At 40.2% G+C, this 23581-nt stretch overlaps 1 protein-coding gene across 4 annotated transcripts in view; it reads left to right on the top strand.

Annotated features, from left to right (window-relative positions):
* LOC131429963 (glutamate [NMDA] receptor subunit 1) overlaps window positions 1–23581 on the top strand; it is a 641009-nt gene that overhangs the window by 163629 nt on the left and 453799 nt on the right. For all 4 annotated transcript variants that reach the window (XM_058594515.1, XM_058594513.1, XM_058594512.1 and 1 more), the window contains exons 2-3: window positions 9549–9712; window positions 9774–9896. In XM_058594515.1, coding sequence (XP_058450498.1) covers window positions 9560–9712; window positions 9774–9896 — 276 coding nt within the window. In that variant the 5' untranslated portion in view covers window positions 9549–9559. The remainder of the gene's footprint in view (window positions 1–9548; window positions 9713–9773; window positions 9897–23581) is intronic.

Raw genomic sequence — 23581 nt, 5'->3', positions numbered from 1 at the left:
GCAAAGGATATTATTAAGAGATATTCACATGCTCCTGGAAGGGGCCGCATCAGATTGGTTCTTCACCTATGTTGACGATTTTGTCTCTTGGGAGACTTTCGAAACCAACATAACATTCAGGTTTGGAAACCCTAATAAGGATCAAGGGATACGATCAAAAATCCAAAAACGAAAACAACAGCGAGGGAAATCGTTTATTGCGTTTGTGACAGAGATCGAAAAACTTAATCGAATGTTGTCCAAACCATTATCAAAAAGAAGAAAGTTTGAAGTGATTTGGGACAACATGCGACAACACTACCGATCGAAAATTTCGATAGTTGAAGTGAATGACCTTCAGCACTTGATTTGTCTAAACTATCGAATAGACGCAGCAGACCCACATCTGCAACAGCAAACACTAGATGGCCAAATTCGTCGCTCCATCAATCGAATCGACGCTGAAGAAAGCGAGTACGACAGCGATCGTTCCATATCTGTAAATGCTATCAGAGAACGTACAAACGATAGAGCACCAATCGATACACGACGATTCCACAGACAACCATCAAATGGAATAAATAGGATGGACACGACCGACCAAAAGCAGCGAACAAGGTTATGTTGGAACTGCCAAGTAGAAGGGCACTGGTGGCGACAATGCACCAAACCTAAAATAGTTTTCTGCTATGGATGCGGAAACCTGGGCAGAACAACTCGAACTTGTGAGCGTTGTGGGACACCCGCAGCGACAAGAACAGTAGACGAGGGTCCGGGAAACGAGTAGAGGGAATTCAAGCATCCCGACGACGAAAAGGATTCCAAATGGAATCAATGCAAAATTAAATTATAATCCGTTATTACAAGTCCACCATATAAAAATTTCGGTAGGAAAATATCCCCACATTAAAGTAGGCATTTTTGACACAAAACTGGAAGTACTATTAGACTGAGGAGCAGAAGTAAGCGTCTTGAACTCTCGAAATGTCGTGGAACGGTATGGGTTAAAGATACAGCCAGCGTCTATTAGGGTATCTACTGCAGATGGCACCAATTATGAGTGCCTAGGATACGCCAACATCCCATATACCTATAAAAATCGGACTAGGGTAATTCCGACAATCGTAGTACCTGAAATCTCCAGAGAACTGATTCTGGGAGCTGATTTCGGGGAAGCCTTCCAAATCAAACCAATGATAGATTTAGGACACGGACCAGTAGACATCGAAACCATCAACGAGCGCATCAATGAACGGTTATGTTTCATGGTAGAACCATCCGAGGAGCTAGCACACGCTAAAGAGCCGGAAAATGACGATACACTAGATATCCCCGTATATGCAGGACCAACGGAATCAATACCGAACCTCGATACAATCGAAACCGAGCATGCCTTGACTAGGGAACAACTTAAATGCCTGACAGAAACTATAAAGGGTTTAGAACTGACGGGTACGAGGAAGTTGGGAAGAACAAATCTCATCGAGCACGAAATTACGCTGAAAGACGGGGCGACACCACAAAACCCTCCCATGTACAAGTCTTCGCCGTATGTACAAAAGGCAATCGATGAAGAAGTGGAACGCTTCAATAAACTTGACGCCATTGAAGAGTGCTACTCTGAGTGGACGAACCCTCTAGTACCGGTACTCAAGAAAAATGGGAAGGTGCGAGTGTGCCTAGATTCGAGTTTTATTAACAAGTTGACCGTAAAGGATTCTTATCCAATGAGAAATATGCAGGACATATTTCGTCGATTGGGTAAGGCAAGATTCTTCAGTGTGATTGACCTCAAAGACGCCTACTTTCATATTCCACTGAAAGAGGAGAGTCGCAATCTAACAGCATTTCGCACAGCACAAGGTGTCTTCCGATTTAAGGTACTACCGTTTGGACTCGTGAATGCACCATTTACCATGTCTCGGTTAATGGCGAAGGTTATCGGGTTCGACTTGGAACCCCGAGTATTTGTTTATCTGGATGACATCGTAATCGCATCGGAGACATTTGAAGATAGTAGCAGAAAGACTGCGAAAAGCAGGGCTAACGATCTCACTGGACAAGTCCAGGTTTCGTCGAAAACAAGTAATGTACTTGGGATACCTACTCAACGAGAATGGGGTTGCAATAGATAAATCGCGCATTCAACCTATTTTAGATTACGCTCGACCAAAAACACAGCAAGAAATCCGCAGACTTATGGGATTGGCTGGTTTCTACCAGCGATTTATACCCGATTACAGTAGAATCACGGCACCGATTACTGATCTGCTGACAAAAGACAATAAGCGCTCCGTTTGGACGAAAGAAGCTGAAGACAGTTTCAACGAGCTAAAGTCCATCCTTACGTCGGCTCCAATTCTGGGTAACCCTGATTTCACAAAAACGTTCACCATTGAATCGGACGCCTCGAATCGAGCTGTGGGCGCGGCCCTAGTACAAGAACAAAACGGGGCGACTCGGGTAATTAGTTACTTTAGTAAAAAGATGAATCGCACACAGCGCAGATGTTCAGCCGTCGAAAAAGAATGCTTGGGAGTTTTGTCAGCAATTCAGCATTTCCGCCACTATGTGGAAGGCACCAGATTTAGAGTCGTAACTGATGCTAGAAGTTTACTCTGGCTATTTAACGTGGGAACAGAAACGGGAAACTCGAAATTATTACGATGGGCCCTTCGGATCCAGGCCTACGACTTTGAGCTCGAGTATCGAAAAGGGAAAAGCAATATCCTCGCTGACTGTCTTTCGCGTGCAATTGCAATAGAAACAATTCAACTACACCAGCAAGATCCAGAATATACAGATTTATTAGAAAACATTTAAAACAACCCAGCAGCATTTAGCGACATGAGAGCGATCGATGGAAAGGTTTTCCGATATGTACGATCGAAAACGCGGCAGTGCGATCCACGGTTTTCCTGGAAATATTATCCGGCTAAGGATAAAAGAGAAGAAATAATCCGTAACGAACATGATAAAGCCTACTTCGGCTTGGAAAAAACATTAGCCTCCCTAAAGCAACACTTTTAGTGGCCCAAGATGAACGAGGAAATTCGTATATTTTGCAGGAATTGCCTGAAATGTCAGATGAGCAAAGCCTCCAACGTGAATGTGACTCCACCAATGGGACCGCAGAAACCCGTCGAATACCCTTGGCAATTCGTAACACTCGACTACGTCGGCCCCCTCCCACCTTCCGGAAGGAATCGCTACACCTGTTTGCTGGTAGCTACAGACGTGTTCAGCAAATTTGTACTAGTCCAACCGTTTCGCGAAGCAAAAGCAAGTTCTTTAGTAGAATTTGTCGAGAACATGATTTTTCTTCTGTTCGGCGTTCCGGAGATTCTCTTAATCGACAATGGTTCACAATTTGTGTCGAAAGTTTTTAAAAAGCTACTGGAAGTTTACCACGTGTCGCACTGGTTAACACCGGCTTACCTCCCACAGGTGAACAACACCGAAAGAGTAAATCGGGTAATTACCACGACCATTCGCGCCACACTGAAAAAGGACCATCGTCATTGGGCAGACGACATCCAAGAGATCGCTGATACGATTCGAAACGCGATATAACTAAATATACAACTTATTTTGTCGTGTTCGATCGAAACAAAATCTCGGATGGCAGAGAGTACAGCTGGATACGAGACAACTACCAACCGGACAAGGAAGAGGACAGCACTGTGTCAGATAGAAGGAAAAAACTGTTCGAATAAATCAGATCCAACATGCCTACAAACGACATGCGAAGACATACAACCTTCGGTCCAATACAAATTGTGCTTCTTACGGTGTAGGAGAGAAGGTACTGAAACAGACGTTCGACCTTTCAGACAATGGAAAAGGGTTCTGTAAAAAGTTGGCCCCGAAGTACGAACCGGCTATAGTTCGGAAAGTCCTTGGGTCCAATACATATGAACTAGAAGATACGTTGGGGAAAAGACTAGGGGTTTACTTCGCAAACCGTTTGAAAAAACTACATAGTCCTCGGTGAGAAGGTTACCTAGTGCTCAAGCTATGAACCTCCGTTTGGAGTAACCACAGACTAAACGAAAAAAATAAAACATCAAATAGGGCAAACACCTGGTACCGAAATGGTATCAAAACCGTAGGGGACGACCGCGAGCTCTGTAGTAGAGAAGATACGAAAACATTGGTTCCAAACCAACAGTCGTAAAGAAATACGCGAACGCGAAAGTTCATTCATACAACATGAACAATGTAAATATTTGTAAATATAGTTAGTATGTGATGGGTACCTATCTGCCTAACCCTTATTATAATGTTAGTATCTATTCTAAATTAGTGATTAGTTCTAGTTATAACGCTTACGATTTTCCATCGTTGGTCGAGAAAAAACGCATACTTCCTTCCTTATGAGGGGATACTTGCCAACCTCATCTCAACCGTTGTAAATAGTCGCGTACTTCTTTCCTTCAGAAGGAATATTTGCTGTATATAGTGTTGCCTTCGTGTATCTGGTAAAAAAAATAGTATTAGATGTGTATATAAAATATTTACCTCAAACTTCTTCTCTGTTAGTGCGAGATATCCGTGTTTAGTTATCTAGTTAGATGAAATTTCTCGTGGGTTTTCTATACGTCCTATCCAACTATTCTTAATTGACGTTACATAAGCGGTCGGCTTAGTGGCAAATTATTGCCTCCCAAAATCAGCATTTACAGCTTCAGCAACCAAACGCAAATTGCATGCAATTTTTTTAGCTGCCTCAAATCCACATCAACAGCACCAGTCACCGTTAGCAATAGTCCTTCTTCCGATATTTTCGCTTGATCCGTCTATCTACTCAAAAAAAACCACCTCCATCCAACAACTCTTCTGGTTAGAGCAATGACTAAAAGAAAAAATAAAAGAAAACCAACCTTTACATCGGATAGAAGAACGAAAAAAAATATATTAACTCTCCTCGCGTCGCACGTTCCGAAGAGCTCCACGCGTCTTCCAGAGAGAATACCACAAATTAGCTTCCTATAATTATCCTTCCAATAGATTTGGCCAGTTTCGCAATCGAATTTCATTAAATATTTCGCGACGTTCACGTGCATCCGATCGTTTTTTTTACTTTGACGTTTACAGTAGAAGGTACAGATGAATAAGTGTGAGTGATATATAGCAATCTAACAGTGACGTGAATGTCAGAGATGGATTCTAGTGCGTATGGGGGGTATGAATGAGTTTGCTTTGTACTAATATTTTTCTTGGAGAATTTTGTTGTCGGAGTTATTCCGGTGTTTAAAAATTCTTTTAAGAAGCACAGTTTCGTTCCAAGGTTGCAATACACATATATCGCAGAAGTTTTTCTTGTGGCGTAAACTGCGAATAGGAACAGAGTATTTTTGTAGGGACATTTCGACCCTGGAGTCTCGCTACGTGGCGAATAGGGGACGAAAATGGACCTACTAGTTTATAGACTCATGTAAATGAGTCCTTTCGTGAATTTCGTCTTCGTTAATCGGTGCGTCCTGGTGTAGAAGACATAATTCCAGTTTATTGTGTGCTTACTCAAGGTGTGACGACACCTTCGAGTTGAAGCATGTTTTTGTGTAGTACGTATTAAATATGAGAATGAAAGAGTTTGAATGAGTGACATGTGTGAATGGATTCATCTGTTATCAACCACCAAAAGCATTAGATCGCCTAAATATCTTTCTTGGAAAGCCTTTCTTTTCTTTTCTCTCTATCGTACGTTAATTATGGTTGGCGTCATATATTGTGGAGCTGTTAGTAAAATTTCGCTGGAGACTGGAGACGAATGTCGTTGATAGTCAGTAGCAGACTTTGTTTGTTTAATAAAGCTCTGGGAAATAGAGAACGAGCCGTAATCAATCGGCGATGACCTTGTATGACCCCGAATTTTGAATACAATTTTTCGTATATGACGCAAATGTGAACTACGAAAATTTGATTGGCTATCTCAATCTCTGATTTCGAAGCCAATCAAATTTTCGTAAATTTAGTGGAGAATGATGTAACAAGTACATATTCGTAAAATAGTTATTGCAGACTTATCTGTAAAAATATTTAGATAGTTTATCGTCAGTACCAAAATATTAAATAAATGTCATAAGTAATATCTAATTTATCGATTATTTATCTCATAAATTATCCGACGCAAATCAACAACTTGAAGCACCGCAAATGAACTGCATTCAATGGAAGGTTTGCTATAACACCCAACTGAGTTATCCATGGCACTGGCGCTTCGTGATTCGGTGACTCACTCGCGGACATGATAATAGCTTCTGTGACTCTCTCGTTTACATGATAATAGCTTCTGTGACTCTCTCGTTCACATGATAATAGCTTTACAGCCGAATGCGGCCACTGACCCTTGGATAAATGTGTGGGAAAATGTTCGTTTCGCTTTAATACGCGAGGGGGATCTGGTTAGTATGGTTAAGACGGTTCGCTAGAAAAGGATAACCATTGCTGAAATTTGGGTTTCCGTGCGTTTAAACGCAATTGACAAACTTCGCCTTGCAAGTTCCGGTAACGAAGATTACCAAATACCCGGGTAGTCTGAGGATTTCCAGACCTCGATTTCTCACTTTGGTCTGACTAGTGGAAGAGGCAGGAGTTGTCCGTAATTTGTTATTCGCGACGTGGTGTGTTTGATCAGGTTATAAGTAACATGAAAACACTTCACGCAGTTAGCTAAAGTTTAGTTTTCCTTTCCCAAACAGATAGCTCATATTGTCAATACAGTGGCAGTTAGCGTAGGCAGTGTCGTGTGTGAAACAAAAGTCAAAAGGGTAAGTCTCGTGTTCTCACACTATGTGCTATGTAGAAGGTGCTTATTCGCCATATGGCGTGTAATGTTTAATTTCTATAGATTCGCAACGTTCCGACGTCCTGCACACCACACAATCTCGTTATAGACAACTTCTGACCCCACCGTCAGCTCGCAAGGTTTTCCCGGCGGTACATGTGGCCGGAAGAGGGTCGCGGACGTCACCATCGCACCCTTAGAAGGACAGACCAGCAATCACGGCAAAGTCAACAACTTTCATTTCGGTTACGGCCGGAATTTGCGGCGTTCGTACCACGCCGTGAGAATCTGCGGTAAGAACTTCAGCGCCGGTTCGGTGTGATCGAAGGCGGTCGCACACAGCAGCAGCAGAAGGAGAAACTAATGTCATCCGTCGTTACCGCCATCCGCAGAACCACGTAAAACCTAGGTCGTGAGTAAAACAATTTGCACGTTCTGTTTGTGAATGTCCATGCGCATGTGACTCAAACTAGGGTCACTACCCTCGATATAATTTAGTGAACCCTTTATAAGAATCGGCTGCCAGCCGCACGACAAACCGAGACAAAGCACAGTGAATCAGCACACGAGACACACGAAACAAAGCATCTTACTGATCACGGAGATTCCGTACAGTAGATACATGTAGGAGATGAATGTGGAAAAGGGAAAGGAAAGGAACTAAGACTAGGCCTAGGCATGAATGCAAGACCGCGGAAAGCGTAGACACGAATAAATGTAATAGTAAAATAAACCCTAAAAGCCTTCCAACTTGCACGATAATGGGATACAATAAAGCTTAAATTTCTAGTATGCAATGCAGATAGATTTGCTCTATATGAAGTCGTCCCGTCTTTAGTTTGCTGGAGAAATAATTTCATGTTAGCGTTTGGCGTTCTAGATTGTTGATTGTATGTTTACTGGAGAGGTCGACTCCGAAATCGATCCGAACGAATCCCGAATCTTTCTGCTCCTCCGCCTAGATTGAGGTTTCCGAGGTTTACCTATGATGATAATTTCCCCGGCATAGACGATTGCGTTGAGCGCGCGGGAGATCTCAGGTTGCGGTTAGATCCTTTCTCTGTTTCAAGAGCCGTTTGAGTCAGCTAGCTCGCTTCCCTTCCCTGATTATTGATAGAATGAACCTTCCCCTTTAAGGTCTCAAGCCGGGCAAACAAGAATTGGCGGGTGATCTCTCAACCAGTGGCGCACAAATCACCTACTTATTGACGGGCCAGTAAACTGACCAGTTATACACTGAGGCATGCTTTTGTGAACTACTCGAATAAATCTGAATCAATTGGTGTCAAAATTAGTATCCAAAATTATTTAATAAAAGTATGAAATATATTTCCAAGAGACTGTTATGAATGAAGAGAAAGGCATTATCACACCACTAGGTGGATTAAGAAGGGTTATTAGATTTGCATCATTCGTCTCATGCAAAAAGGCAACGCAAATGGTAAGCGCTTGGGTTGGGAAATGATGCCCAACATGTGATATAAACGCTGAAGCATGCTTTTGTGAACTACTCGAATCAATCTGGAAAAATGGTGTTATAAATGAGCCCAAATTAGTGACAGCAATTATAAAAATAAAACGGTGAAATAAAAAAACATTTAAATGAGACTGTCTCGATAAAAGAGGAGAGCATTATCACACCACTAGGTGGATTAAAAATAGATTTTTAATTAACTTTAACTTGTTTCGTCTGAAACGTCAGTTTTGCTAATACACTTAGAAGTAATATTCAAACAGTGTTTTGCAAATAGTATTAACTTTACGTCTGTTTAGCGATTTATGTTGAGTTGTCAGTTCGGAGGTAGCAGTTCAACATAAACTGCTACGTATTGATGGGTCGAAAACGAAAGGTATATTTTAGTAAAGATGGTTATGTGCACCTAGCATAATTTAAAGGGTTAAAATCTTTCGCCCCTTACAGATTTTTCTATATTTGCTGTATTTCAAGTCCACGTTACACACTTCGTAAGTTTAAATAACTAGATTTAAGCTTTCCAAAAATTATATGTTCGTGCACTTTGGTCTGCGACCCTGCTTGCTATAAGTAGTTAATGCTAATGTTTTTATATCTCTTAAGGGAAAAAGTTGTTGAAAGGAGCATTGCTTTGCATATTTTTTATTGTAATCAAATTACGAGGTTCTCCGAAGAAATTATTTGTATCTGATCACCGGTTTAGTAAATTAAGTTCACATTTTTATCGATTCAAATATCAATTTTTAGAGACACAGTGAAGACATCGTATTAGATCTTATCACAATTTCCAACTTTATTCGTAGTATTCTATTTTATCACAATTACCAACCATACTTACCAACTTCGGCTAAACCGATTCTCGTAAGTACCGGAAATAATGACCAAAAACTGCAAGAACGATCTCACTCACTTACTGAAACGGCTAAAATGATTTTCACAAATGTAGGTCCAAAACAGGTCTTGCGGAATTCCTAAATTTGTTACGGATACTACTGGTTCCGGATCTATAAGATTTTTGCTACAAGGTATTCGATTTGTAGATTTTTCGAGTTTCCAAACAATATTTCCGAACAAACTTTCCTTTTTCTATACAGTGAATAGTGTTTTTAATTATTTTTTTATATCGATAATTTATACCCGGATTTAACCTAATTGTGGTCGTTCGCCGGGTTTGTATCCAAAAGTTGGGTGGGAAGGGGGTTTTAAGTGTTTTAAAGAATTCCTCAGTAATATATAAGATGGTATGAGAAAGGCATCATTACGCCGCAAGGTGGATCTCAATAGGCTTTCTTTTTCTTTACACAGGTACTGCAGATATGAAAGCTGTTGTAAAACTGTTATTAATATTGTATTCAATAAATTTGTATGTTGTATCTCAAAAACCTACAATAGATTACCCTTCATTCTTTAATATTGGAGGAGTACTTAGCAGTAATGATAGTGAAACTCATTTTTCGATGGTTATCGCGGTAAGTGAAAACAAATACAAACGTGTTTTCTTAATAGAATATAATAATAAAACCTTTCCAGCACTTGAATTTTGATCAACAATATGTTCCTAGGGGTGTTACATATTATGATAAAACTATTAGAATTGACAAAAACCCCATAAAAACTGCTTTGGATGTTTGTAAGCATTTGATCTCAAGGCGGGTAAGCATGATAAAGCTCTAATACAATAAAATTCATACAATTATTACGATACAAATCATTAAAGCAATACACACACACACATATATATATATATATATATATATATATATATATATATATATATATATATATATATATATATATATATATATATATATATATATATAAATATATATATATATATATATATATATATATATATATATATATATATATATATATATATATATATATATATATATATATATATATATATATATATATATATATATATATATATATATAAATATATATACATATATATATATATATATATATATATATATATATATATATATATATATATATATATATATATATATATATATATATATATAGATATATATACATATATGTTCGATGCGTCTCACCGAAACATAAGACAGGACATCCATGAACAACCTGTATTTCCGGACACACCATTATAAAAGGGGTCGCCGACCACAAAAAAAATCTGTTATTCGTCAGCTGACCAAGGAAAACGTCAACCCAGCGAGTGAAGTGTATAGAACAGTATTAAAGGCAGAGTACGCGAATTTAACCCGTCACATCAAGTCCGTCAGACCCACGTAGAAGTGCATAAAACTGCAGCCACCGTCCACTATCGTCGCTCTGTAATGAAACCGTAAGTTCTTCTGCTGTTCTTCCTGTGCTACTCGACATTTGGTCCTTCGAACCGGATAAGCGTCGAACTCCGTTCATCCACCATCGTGACGCTCGTTGGGAAACCGCTGTCCGCCACTCTACTAGCTATTGATTTGGAATAAGATGCCATCGGAGAGCTATTCTTGTGTGATAATAACATACTACTTTCGCCGAATTGAGGATTGCTGCTTCAGTTTCATTAATGCAAGGCCTGCTAATTGCCTGTACAAGGTAATTAGGGTTTCAAAATTCACATATTACATCGTTTGAGCTACGCGGTCTTCTGTTTCCAGAACCGGTAAATTTCTTATTTGGTGCTTGTGTCAACGCTGTCGGTAGCAACGTTTCACTTACTACTGATTCGAATGCTGAGTGTTCGCCTCGACTCAACAACTAAAAGAGACTGGGAAGAATTTTTATCGACGAAGGATGCGATTTCGTTCCGAGATCTGACGGCATTCATTCAACGCAGAGTCACTGTGCTGCAGAGCATTCAGGGTACTACGGTAGATGTCTCCATTTCCGGTCAAGTGAAAAAACATAATCAACGAATAATCACAAGCAATAATGCAACGTTAGGAAATGCGTCGAGCATCATCCCGTCTACTAGTGTACATCGTTCTCCAAGACGAGTCTAGAGGACAAAGGTAAAGAAGTACTCAAATATGAAACCACATAACGTCAAAGATGAGAAGTCCATATCCACTGATACCACCAGCATTCAACCCTCTGCATTGGTGTCAGCTTCTTTAGTCGAATCAGCCAGCTTTGCTTCTGCTAGTGCATGGAGAAAGACAATTTTACTTGCTACTGCTGTGATCATCGTGGTCGACGACAACGGAAATGAGCACATTGCACGCGCGCTGTTGGTCTCTGGCAGCAAATGCTGTTTCGTCACCGAGTCGTTCGCTCAGTCTATAAAAGTCAAGAGAAGGAAGATCAACCTAATTATTGCTGGTATTGGTCAATCATCAACGCAAGCTCGTCATAAATTACTATCTACAATTCGCTCTCGCACTGGAAGGTATTCGACTAATTTAGAATTTCTAGTTCTTCCAAGGATTACCATCGATCTACCGTCAACATCAGTTGATGTTTCGTCTTGGGAGATTCCATCGAGCATACAGCTAGCCGACCCATCGTTTTACAGTACCAGCTCGATAGATCTAATCCTAGGAGCGGAAAATTTTGTCGTGAATACGACTTACTTTACTATGGAGCGCCTTTTCAAAATTTCCCCTCTGAGAGAGTGATAAGTTTTTGATCGTGAATATCTATTGTTGTATCTAGCGAATCAACATAATTGTTGCTACATGCAATCAGAAATATGATCACAATTTTATGATGAAATTTTCAGTTGTGTGACATAATCTCAAATAATTCAAAATTAAACTTTTCTGAAATGTTTGGTATAAACGAGTATCAAAGAGGATAATTCATGAGGCGCGTTTGCCTTTCTCGTATTTTTAAAGGTCCTAGCTCAGTGATCTGTGAAAAGAATTCATGTAATCTAACTACCAATAGAATCGAAATTGTTCAACTTAAGCGTGTAAAGAAGAAGCATTGAAGTATTTCAATAGTACACTATTGAAAAATCTGTCTCATTTGACCCATGTCAACACCAACCAATCAGAACGCGTTCTGAGAAAGAGAACAAAATATCTGCTGCTGTACAACAAATCGATGGAGAAAATGTTCCGAACATTGTTTAATATCGTAGTGAGTTCCACAATTTGGTCCTTCTGAAAGGCAGGAATGAATCCCGTACAGCATCCTGATATTTTCTTTCAATGAAATGCAAATTCAAAATGAAATAATCGAAATTAAAATTCTATATGCTGCTATTTTTATGTCGTTAGGACCGCCTATCAGTGAAATAGCTACAAACGAAATCACGTAAAAAAACCTCTTAACAAAAATTGGATCAGTTTGGATTCTATCGCCACTGCGAGCAGATGTATTGTGTATCGTTTGCAAAGCTAGTTTCGCTTCCGAAAAGAGCGATTACGTCACAGCTGCCAGTTGTTTGCATTGGTGCGAAAAGAGGACATCGGTGGGCAGCATCACACAAATCAGCCGTTCTAATGGCTCCAAAAGTTTCCTAAAGAACGATTAGGATTTCTTCTTCGCAAATCGAAGGTAAAAAAAATCAGTTTAGTGCAAATCTAGAACTGTTTGATTAGATTTGTGCACTTTTCGCACAGTAATCGAGATCAAGTGAAGCCTTCGTCGTTTTTGTGAAAAATGTGAAAAAAGGGAATGCTTGCATAATTCATACAATTGATCAACTAATTGAAATTCGGGAGTGCTAAGAAAGATGTCAATTGTTCTCGTATTCACGACATCCAGTTATGTCTCTGACATTACCCACCCGCCGTTTTTGGATTTATTCAAGGTTTCTGGTAGAATTCCACTTGGTGACAATCTTCCAATACTCGTAAACTCCGTTCTTGGCTGGTTAGTGTCAGGAAGGTCTACAAATTGTCAATCAACAACTCCTATTATTTCAAATCTTGCTACCGTCAACGATGTTCACCATTTACTAGAGAAATTTTGGTCAATCGAAAAAGACAATGTTTCACCTTGCCATTCTGTTGACGAAGCTGTCTGCGAAGAACATTTTCGTCGTATCGAACCCGCAACTCAGAAGGCGATACATTGTTCGTCTTCCACTGAAGTAGGGCGTTCTAGCTACTCTCGTCGACAACCGTCGAACTGCTCTCCGTCGTTTCTATCAGATTGAATATCGTCTGCATCGTAACTCGCATCAACAGTATCGAGCCTTCGCCGAAGAATATCATTTGTTAAGACACATGCAGCACTGAAGATAACACTACAACTAAATTGAGAGTGGTATTTGACGCATCGTGCAAAACCCCAAATAGTCCATCACTAAACGATGCGCTTATGGTTGGACCAACCGTCCAAGAAGATCTTGGCTCAATCATCATGCGCTCTCGAACTCATCCAGTCATGTTAATAGCAGACATCAGGCAGATGTATCGCCAAGTAATGGTTGGCGAACAGATAAAGGACCTCACTGTAGAGGATTGTCTGGCTCGTTTCCCCCGACAGTCCGATGGAAACCTACGAACTCAAGGCTGTAACCTACGGTACAGCCAGCGCTCCATATTTTGCCACGCGAGTTCTTCAACAGCTGGCCGTCGACAAACACAACAATTATCCTAAGGCAGCCGAAGTTCTTCGCAAAAACTTCTACGTTGACGACCTTTTTTCGGGTGGACGAAACATTGAAGAAACAATAGATATTCGTAAGCAACTCAACGAACTATTATCGAAGGGTAGATTTGAGCTTCGAAAATGGGCGTCCAATGAGCCAGCAGTCTTAGAAGATATTCCGTCTGAAGATCGGGCTCTACGAGAAACGGTTGACTTAGACCGAGATAAATGTATAAAAACTCTTGGCTTGCATTGGGAACCATCAACGGATCAAATGCGTTACAGAATCCAGCTTCCGCCCTCAACGGACACAATAATCACGAAACGCAGAGTTTTATCGTACATCGCTCGCTTGTTTGATCCACTGGGACTTGTTGGACCCGTTTTTATCACCGCAAAGGTCTTCATGCAAAAACTCTGGGCATTTGAAGATAAGGACAACAAGGCTTGGGACTGGGAAAACGATCTTCCACCAGCCATCAAGAATCACTGGTACCACTATCAATAGCAACTCTCGCTACTGAACGATCTACGCATTGACCGGTGTATTCTGCTTTTCTCAATATGTTTCAGTTCAACTGCACTTTTCTCTGACACTTCAGAACACGCGTATGGTGCGTGTGTTTAAGTTCGCTCTACAGATGCCTCTGGCACAGTTGAAGTTCAATTGCTGACAGCGAAATCGAAAGTGGCGCTATTTAAAAAGCAAAGCATCCCGCCATTAGAACTCTGCTTCTAATCTGCTGAATTACTTCTATCTGCTGAATTACATCAAAAGGTCAAGTCATCGCTGCAAATCAACGCCGAAACATACTTCTGGGTCGATTCTACAATCGTTTTGAGTTGGCTGAAGTCCGCTCCGTCAAATTAGACAACTTTGGTACCAAATCGAGTCTCCAAGATACAAACCGCATCCAGGAATTGCCCTTCGAATCGCGTTGCAGGTCAGCAAAATCCAGCAGATCACATTTCAAAAGGCCTCGATGCAGCAAATCTTCTTCGATTTGATTTGTGGTGGCAGGGATCTCCATGGTTGCAGAAGGAACAAATCGACTGGTCATCTCAACGACTCGACGACATTCACCATCCTGAAGCTCTCGTAGAAGCACGAAAGACACCAGCTGCAATAGTATCTACCCGTATCGAGCCATTATTCATCGACCAGTTTATAGAAAAATTCTTTAATTTTCAGCGTATGATTCGAGTAGTAGCATATTGTCGTCGATTTTATCGGAGGAATTCAATGAGAGCAGCAGAATCTGAAAAAATAACAGCAAAAGAGTTCAAAGAAGCAGAAACGGCGATTATCCGACTGATTCAGCAGCAAACATTTGGTAACGAGTATGAAGCCCTTCAGCATGCGCAACCAGTGCAGTGTCCTCCAAATCTCGTATCCGTTTGTTTTACACGTTCATAGATACAGATCAACTCATTCGAATCGGTGGCAGACTTATAAAATCAAATAAAAAATATGACAGCAAACATCATATTCTTCTTCCAGCATCGCACCAATTCTCAGTTTTACTCATGCGCATCACAAAAAAACATCTGCACGCAGCGCCTCAACTTCTGCTCAACCTACTTCGCTTACGATATTGGATCACCACGGTAAAACACTTGTACGTCGAATTGTTCATCAATGCGTAGTTTGCTTTCGAGCTCGTCCCAAGCTTGTAAAGCAATTTATGGCTGAATTACCTGCATCACGAGTAACTGCAACTCGACCATTCACAGTTACCGGCGTTGATTATTGGGGACCTATTCAGCTAAAACCACCGCATCGACGAGCTGCACCTACCAAGGCATATGTAGCAGTTTTTGTGTGTTTCGCAAAGAAGGCTGTGTACCTTGAATTTGTTGGCGATTTAAGCACCGCAAAATTCATCGAAGCGCTACGTAGATTTGTCTCACGTCGTGGTTTGTGCTCAGAAATATACAGCGACTACGGTCGAAACTTTATCGGAGCAGCCAACGAACTTCGTCAACTAGTTAAAATTAAAGGGCATAATCAACCAATCGCTCAAGAATGTGCTGACAATGGAATTCAGTGACATTTCAATCCACCAAAAGCACCGTATTTCGGAAGCCTATGGGAAGCTGCAATATCATCAGCGCAAAAACATTTCGTTCGAGTTCTTGGCACTCATACACTTGCCTACGATTCTATGGAAACACTGCTCACACAAATCGAATGCTGTCTCAACTGCAGACCGATTGTGCCGCTATCCGATGACGCAACCGATTATTAAGTACTAACCTCAGGACAATTTTTAGTTGGCACCGCGCTTAAGGCTGCCCCGGACAATAATGACACTGATATTCCTTTCAACCGATTACGACAATGGCAACAAACGCAAAAATTATTCCTACAACTGTAGAAACGATGGCATCTTGAATATTTATCAACATTACAAACCCGTACAAAATGGTACAATCCGCCTGTGCACCTACAAGAAAATCAATTATTAATAATCAAGGACCTAAATGCTCCACAGATGAGCTGAAAAACTGGGCGAATACTTCAACTCCATCCTGGTGACGATGGAACAACATGCGTAGTGACATTACTAACACCTACCGGTCGTTACTCTCGACCTGTATCTGCTGCCTATCTCGTCGCCACTAGAAAGAAATGAATCGCTTACCTGCGCCAAATCAAACTAAATGTAAACAAACCACAACATCATTTATGATGCACCGTTCGTCTTCAAAATCTTAAGTCCATCACAATTGCATCGGATCACATCATATCCAGCGGAGTTCTACTTACCAGCTTCTATAATCAGCTGCTGAAATTCAATATGATTAGGGCTCACTTAATGTTGAGACAAGTTAAGAAACTGTATAACATCTTACTTTTCCTAAAAATCATCCCCGGGTTTTCTATTTTGGCTCAATTCATGTTCCGGATTGACGGTCATCAACAAACCATCACACAAGAAACGTATCAACATCATAAAAATACAAAGGATTACAGTCACTTCATCAAAAAGTGTATTGGTGAGTCCACACTTTCTGACGGAGGCAGTATGTTCGTGCATGCCGAAAATGTTACATCCGCGCGCCATCTGATTGTCGTCGCAGAGAGAAGATCTCAATATCTCATTCGCCATCTCACGTTCATCGATCGTCTCACCGAAACATAAGATAGGACAGCCATGATGGACAACTTGTGTTTCCGGACACACCATTATAAAAAGGGTTGTTGTCCACATAAAATTCTCTTATTCGTCAGCTGATCAAGGAAGACGTCAACCCAGCGAGTGAAGTGTGTAGAACAGTATGTAAGGCACAGTGCGCGAATTTAACCTGTCACATCAAGTCCGTCAGTCCCACGTAGAAGTGCAGCCACCGTCCACTATCGTCGCTCTGTAATGAAACCGTAAGTTCTTCTGCTGTTCTCCCTGTGCTACCCTATTGGTTGGACCACTTTTTGACTTTTTTGCCCTGTATCTATTGTTTATACTTATTGGTCTGGTCCAAGTCCTAGTTCTAAAAGATAGTCTGGATCAATTTTGAGAAAATAATGTGTAATATATGCTGCCTACTCCAAATACGATTTTGAGCGGAATTCGTCTATTAAAATCCTACACTGAAAAAGGAAATCGGTTTTAAAAATTTGAAGTTATTTTACAAAAAAGTAACACCGCTTTCAAATTCAATGCTACTATATCCCAAGGTAGATTATTTTGTTCCCTTCCAACCGTCCATGTATTGTAAGGCGGGCCTTTTCAGGACAAAGAGTGTTTTTCTAACTAAAACTTTTTCTTGTCCATTATTGATACTTTTCGCAAATATCGGGCACCCAGTATTATGTGAATCCTTCTCTTTAATTGAGATTAATTGAATTGTGAGATAATAATCATCATGTTCTGAATCCCCCTCCAAATATTTTTCCTGGGTACGCGCTTGATTCTTAATGATGACCTGTAGGACAGGAAAGTGCCTTAAATTGTCGCGACTAACAGGATTTGCATCTAGACAGAACTAAGCTGGCTCTTGATGTGTACGCTCGGTACACTCGTTCGAAATTTGACAAAGAATTCATCGTGATTTTCAATTGGATTCCAAAGAAGATGAAACAATTTATTCTGGGCGAAATCAAGTGGTTCATTTGGAACGCAATGAAATCCATGTCTAATTCCGGGCAATACTCGTTCAAGTTCAAAAATTTATTGACAGTTAGATTATATAAATCCTTCTACAGAGCACTGCGCGATGAGCTTTCAAAATACGAGAAAGGCAAATAAACGTCATGAGTTTTCCTCATTGATACTCGTTGCTGCCAAACATTTAAGAAAAGTATAGTTTTGAATTATTTGAGGTTATGTCATACAACTGAAATTTTTATCATGAAATTATAATCATACATCCGATGGCGTGTGGAAAAAAAAGTATTGATACGTTAGATACAGCAAGAGAAATTTACGATCAAAAACTTATCACTCTCTCAGAGGGTAAATTTTGAAAAGGCGTTCCATAGTAAAGTAATTCGTATTCACGACAAAACAACGTGTTCTGTCGGTTACGCCACCTATACCATTATATCTCCGGATCCCGAAGTCGCTGTCATTTGATCTTCGAACTTGATCAATAACCTAATTGTAGCTTTGAAACGAGTCTAAGTTTGTTAAAATCGGTTCAGCCATCTCTGAGAAAATTTCGCGGTAAAATAACAACGCGTCTAGTCGGTGACGTCACTTATATCACCATATCTCCTGAATCAAAATATCACCATATCTCCTGAATCAAAAGTCAAAAGCTTTCAAACGGGCCTAGGCTCTTTTAATTCGGTTACAACGCGTTTTGTCGGTTACGTCACTCATACCATCATACCTCCGGAACCGGAAGTCACAGCTATTTGATGTTTGAGCATAATCAATGGCCTGACAGTAGCTGTTAAACGCGCCTTAGTTAAGATCGGTTCAGCCATCTCTGAGAAAAGTGAGCAGTAAAAATATCTATGTACGCACACAGACATTTTCCGATCTCGTCGAACTGAGTTGAATGGTATATAATACTACGGGTCTCTGAAACTCTGTTCGATTTTTCCAGCAATACTAATACCTTTCTACAGAGAAGGCAAAAAAATTTGCTTGCACCATTTTGTGTTATGTAGGTACGTTCCCTCTTCACTTTTTAGTCCTAATTATTTTATACTTAGTTTCGGCAAGATTAGAGAACGTTTTTCAGCTCTCGCTTCTACTTTTTCCTCTTGCATCTTTTGTCGTGAATACGACTTACTTTACTATGGGGCGCCTTTTCAAAATTTACCCTCTGAGAGAGTGATAAGTTTTTGATCGTGAATATCTCATGTTATATCTAATGAATCAAAATAATTCTTGCTACACGCCATCGGAAATATGATTACAATTTTATAATAAAATTTTCAGTTCTGTGACATATTCTCAAATAGTTCAAAATTAAACTTTTTTGAAATGTTTGGTATAAACGAGTATCAAAGAAGATAATTCATAAGGCGCGTTTGCCTTTCTCGTATTTTGAAAGCTCATAGCTCAATGATCTGTAGAAGGATTTATATAATCTAACTACCAATAGAATCGAAATTTTTTAACTTGAGCGTGTATTGCAACAACATTGAAGTTTTTCAATAGTACACTACTGAAAAACCTGTTTGATTTAACCCATGAAAGCACCAGCCAATCAGAACGCGAGATGTCTGAATCTATACAAAAGCATTCATATAAAAGATGAGTGGTTCATTTTTCCTACCATTTGCTGAGCAACTGTTCCCGAAACAAGACACACGAGAACAACATCGAGGACCTGTCGTCTCACTGTTTCCCGATCTGAATGCACGAGACACAATGACACCAAAAAACGGTAGAAAGGCAGCCACAAAGTCTAGCAAGGCCCATTGCTGAAACAAGACACACACGAGAACCATATTAGATTTCAATATTTCCTACCAAAAGATTCATCAAGATGGAAACTAAATTAATTTGCACCGTCACTAACACATTCAATTAGGAACGGCAATGCGAAAGCGAAAGTGATGATTTTGGACACATCTTTATACTAGTATACAAATATGCCGTGCGAAACAGAGTTGAACAAATTGAACAAGTGAAAGAGATGAACAAATGTTTCCACTTGATTTGCGCATTCTACTTTCCAGGCGTATCAGAACTGGCTAAACTTAAAGCAATCCTAAATATTTCTTTATCACAGTGGTGTGGTTGTCCTGAAAAGGACGGGGTTTTCAACTCCTCATCGTTACATTTCCAACACTTCGGCAGCCAAGTACTCCATCACTGCCGTCAGATAGACCGATGCACCGGCACCGACACGCTCTGCGTAGTTTCCCTTTCGGAGCAGACGATGGATTTTGCCAACTGGGAACTGCAGACCAGCACGGTTCGAGCGGGACTTTGCCTTGCACTTAACTCTTCCTCCTGTGTGCGTGTTTCTGCGTAAAAATTCCACAAATGCTGTTAGCTCGACAGCCAATTCAGTATTGCTGGCTGCTGCTATACTAACTCTCTCTTTTATATCGTCTCACTGTTTCCCATTCTGCGAAGGAGAGGTCCCTACACCGCTACCAGTAGAGGTATAAAAAGAAATGTGATGTGAGAAATAGCGTCATTTAAGTTAAAGCAGCTACTCTGAACGTACGAGACACCGTCAGCTGTTAGATGGCACCGAAAACCGGAAAAAAGGCAGATTTGTACCGTCACTAACACATTCAATTACGAACGGCAATGCGAAAGCGAATGTGATGATGTTGAACACATCTTTATACTAGTATGGGGTCGTGTGAAAATATGCCATGTGATACAGGGTTGCCATATATACAGGTTAATCTGTATTTTATTTATACATACATATATGTACAGATTAATCTGTATTATTAATATTATTATTATTATTATTATTATTATTATTATTATTATTATTATTATTATCATTATTATTACTATCATTATTATTATTAAAATGACTTGCATACCGAAGATCGTCGATACATTTCAGACCAGGCCATTCCAATTGTTTCGTACTGAAATGTCGAGAAGAATCAGATATCTTCAAACTTCATAGCTTTAATAAAAATAAACTACAAATTTTTCGTACCTAGCTTCCTATATTGGCAAATTAAAAAGGAATTGTTTCAAGTTTGGAATATATAGCTGTAGAATAGTAGCTGTTTAATGTAACTAATATGTACTTTAATGTAGGTGCATCGCTTCAAACTCTATTAGTGAAAAAGGGGAAAGCTTGCACAATAAATGTAATCAATCAACCAACTGATATTCGGAAAAGTGATGGGAGCGTGCCAGTTTTCTCGTATTCACGACATCCAGTTATGTCTGACATTACCCACCCGCCTTTTTTCTTAGCTTTCAAATAATCGATTCCATAAAACAGCCTTCATAGTTAATATAAAGAAAAAAGTTAAAAATAATAAGCAAATAAAATATTCAAACTTGGGCCTAGTTTTTCTCCTTTTCTGTTGAAAAAAGAAGCCTTAGAGGTTTAACTCAATCTTGGTAAAGTTTCAGAGTGGAAAGATCAATACTTTCGGAGCAGTGAGTAGTATACCGCAACGCAACTCGCTCGAATACGGGATTAACTTGTCGACACATGTCGGGTCACTGATCGAATTTTAACTTTGATAGTTTATTGTTAGCAACGTTACAGTTAAGATCGCGGTGTAAAAATGAATTCAAAAATAAAAAACATTTGTTGCGTCGAGTTTCTACTTCCCTTCCTGAGAAATTCGATTTTTGCAAACAAATGATGTTTTGAGTGTGTGTGCACGGTGTAAAATTGTAAAATTGTAATTTTTTTTTTTTCTATTTATAACAATTTTTATTCAGGCCAATTTGCGTATAGGTTTACGTGGCCGATTTACCCATGTTTTTATTATACAATATAATTTTTTTAGGGGGAGAGGAGCTTCCATTTCCTTCTAGCGAAGATGGGAGGTCATTTTGTCCGTTGCTCATATCATCCATTGCTACATCGTTGGAATTGTGAGTGGTTTCCGTTTCCTTGTTTTCATTGTTGATCACAGTCTTGGGTTCATTTGCAGTTGCTGTAGATGCGCTTTGTACATTGATTGCAGTTGATAGTTGGTTAGATGGTGAAGGTGCTTTTGAAACAGGAGCACTGCATTCACTAGTCTCCGTTGTTGGGTGGTTGTCCTTGTTTTTGTTTGTTTTGTTTGTTTTCGCAGTTTCAGTGCAAGGTTTGCCGTAGTGTGCAGGTTGTTCACAAAACTGACATGTGACCAATTGATTTTCATACGTAATCAACGTTTTACACGGACGTATCCCGTCTTGACCACAAATGATGTAAGATGGAATTGCTTTACGTAGTTGCATACGTACCACTCGCACGCCATTCCGGATACCCGGGAAAAAATTCCGCCATACTTCCTTTTCGATGGAAAGAACTTCACCGTACTGCGACATACATTCCCGAACAGGGAGCGGGTCATATCGCCGAAAGCCATTTCGCCGAAAGTCGTTTCGCCGAATGCCATTTCGCCGAAAGTCGTTTCGCCGAATAGGTCATTTCGCCGAAAGTCGTTTCGCCGAAAGGGTCATTTCGCCGAAAGGGTCATCTCGCCGAAAGGGTCATTTCGTCGTAAGGGTCATATCTCCTGCATGTTATGTCTCCTGTATAACTGATGTGGCGCAGCCACATAACCGAAGCCAATAAGGCTCGGCGGCACAAAGCCGCCGAGCCGACGCCAGCTGAGTCGGCCGCCGACGTCGGAAGCGGCGGCCTCTTGCATACAAACCTGTAACCGCCTCGTTTGCCCGGTCAACTCAAAGCTAGGTTTCTTTGCTTTAGTTAGGTCCGAACGAGCGGTAGCGAGGTCGGACAGCACATGAACCAAAACGATGTGGCGTAGCCGCATTAGTATTTTTTCATTTTCACTTAATAAACGGAAAATACCACCTACACTTGCCTGGTAGATACACCTATGCAATTGCTTTGATGCTTACTAGCTAATAGTCAACAAGTTTTCTTGGGAACTACTTTCTGAGGTTCATGAATCAATCTTTATTCAAGAGTACAACAATCAATCATTATTCAAAAAGTACAATGGTAGGTTAGCAAAACGGGCGTTAACGCTATCATCTTTCGTTTGTCTTTAATTTAAATCAATTCTAAATACGATTTCAGGACGATTTCTGGATTCGGCGAAATGACCCTTTCGGCGAAATGGCTTTCGGCGAAATGGCATTCGGCGAAGTGACCCATTCGGCGAAATGTCATTCGGCGAAATAACCCTTTCGGCGAAATGACTTTCGGCGAAACGGCTTTCGGCGAAATGGCTTTCGGCGAAATGACCCTGATCCTCCCGAACATACCCCTCGCTGGTCTGCGGGGGAAGGTCATGCACGCGTACTTCTATGGCATTGTCCACCATGTACACAGGGATTTTATATTTAACATTGTCATGATCAATACTGTGCACCCCGTTATTAACCGAAGCAAATGCAATTGCATCTTTTTCACGTTTAAACATAATGTATACACAGTTCGACGCCTTGTTGAATTGAATTTCACTTACATCATTAACGTTTAGATGCATTCGTTCCTTAAGCAAGATTTCAATTTCGGTTGCTGCAGGTCTAACTTTGCAGCGCTTGAAATCAATACAAATTGAATTTGGCCTTGTAGGCCAAGTTTCAGGCTTTGTTAAATCGTATTTGCCCATTTCGTACACTCTATTGTTCACTGCACTGTATTGTCTTTGTTTCTGTCGTCGCGACCGTAAGAAATTTTCGACTGTGTCGTTTGCGATGCGAGCACGAACTGAAATTGTTTCGCTTTAGTTATTATTT

Source organism: Malaya genurostris, chromosome 2 (assembly GCF_030247185.1).
Source record: "Malaya genurostris strain Urasoe2022 chromosome 2, Malgen_1.1, whole genome shotgun sequence".
Lineage (NCBI taxonomy): Eukaryota > Metazoa > Arthropoda > Insecta > Diptera > Culicidae > Malaya > Malaya genurostris.
This window is presented reverse-complemented; position numbering and strand designations above follow the sequence as displayed.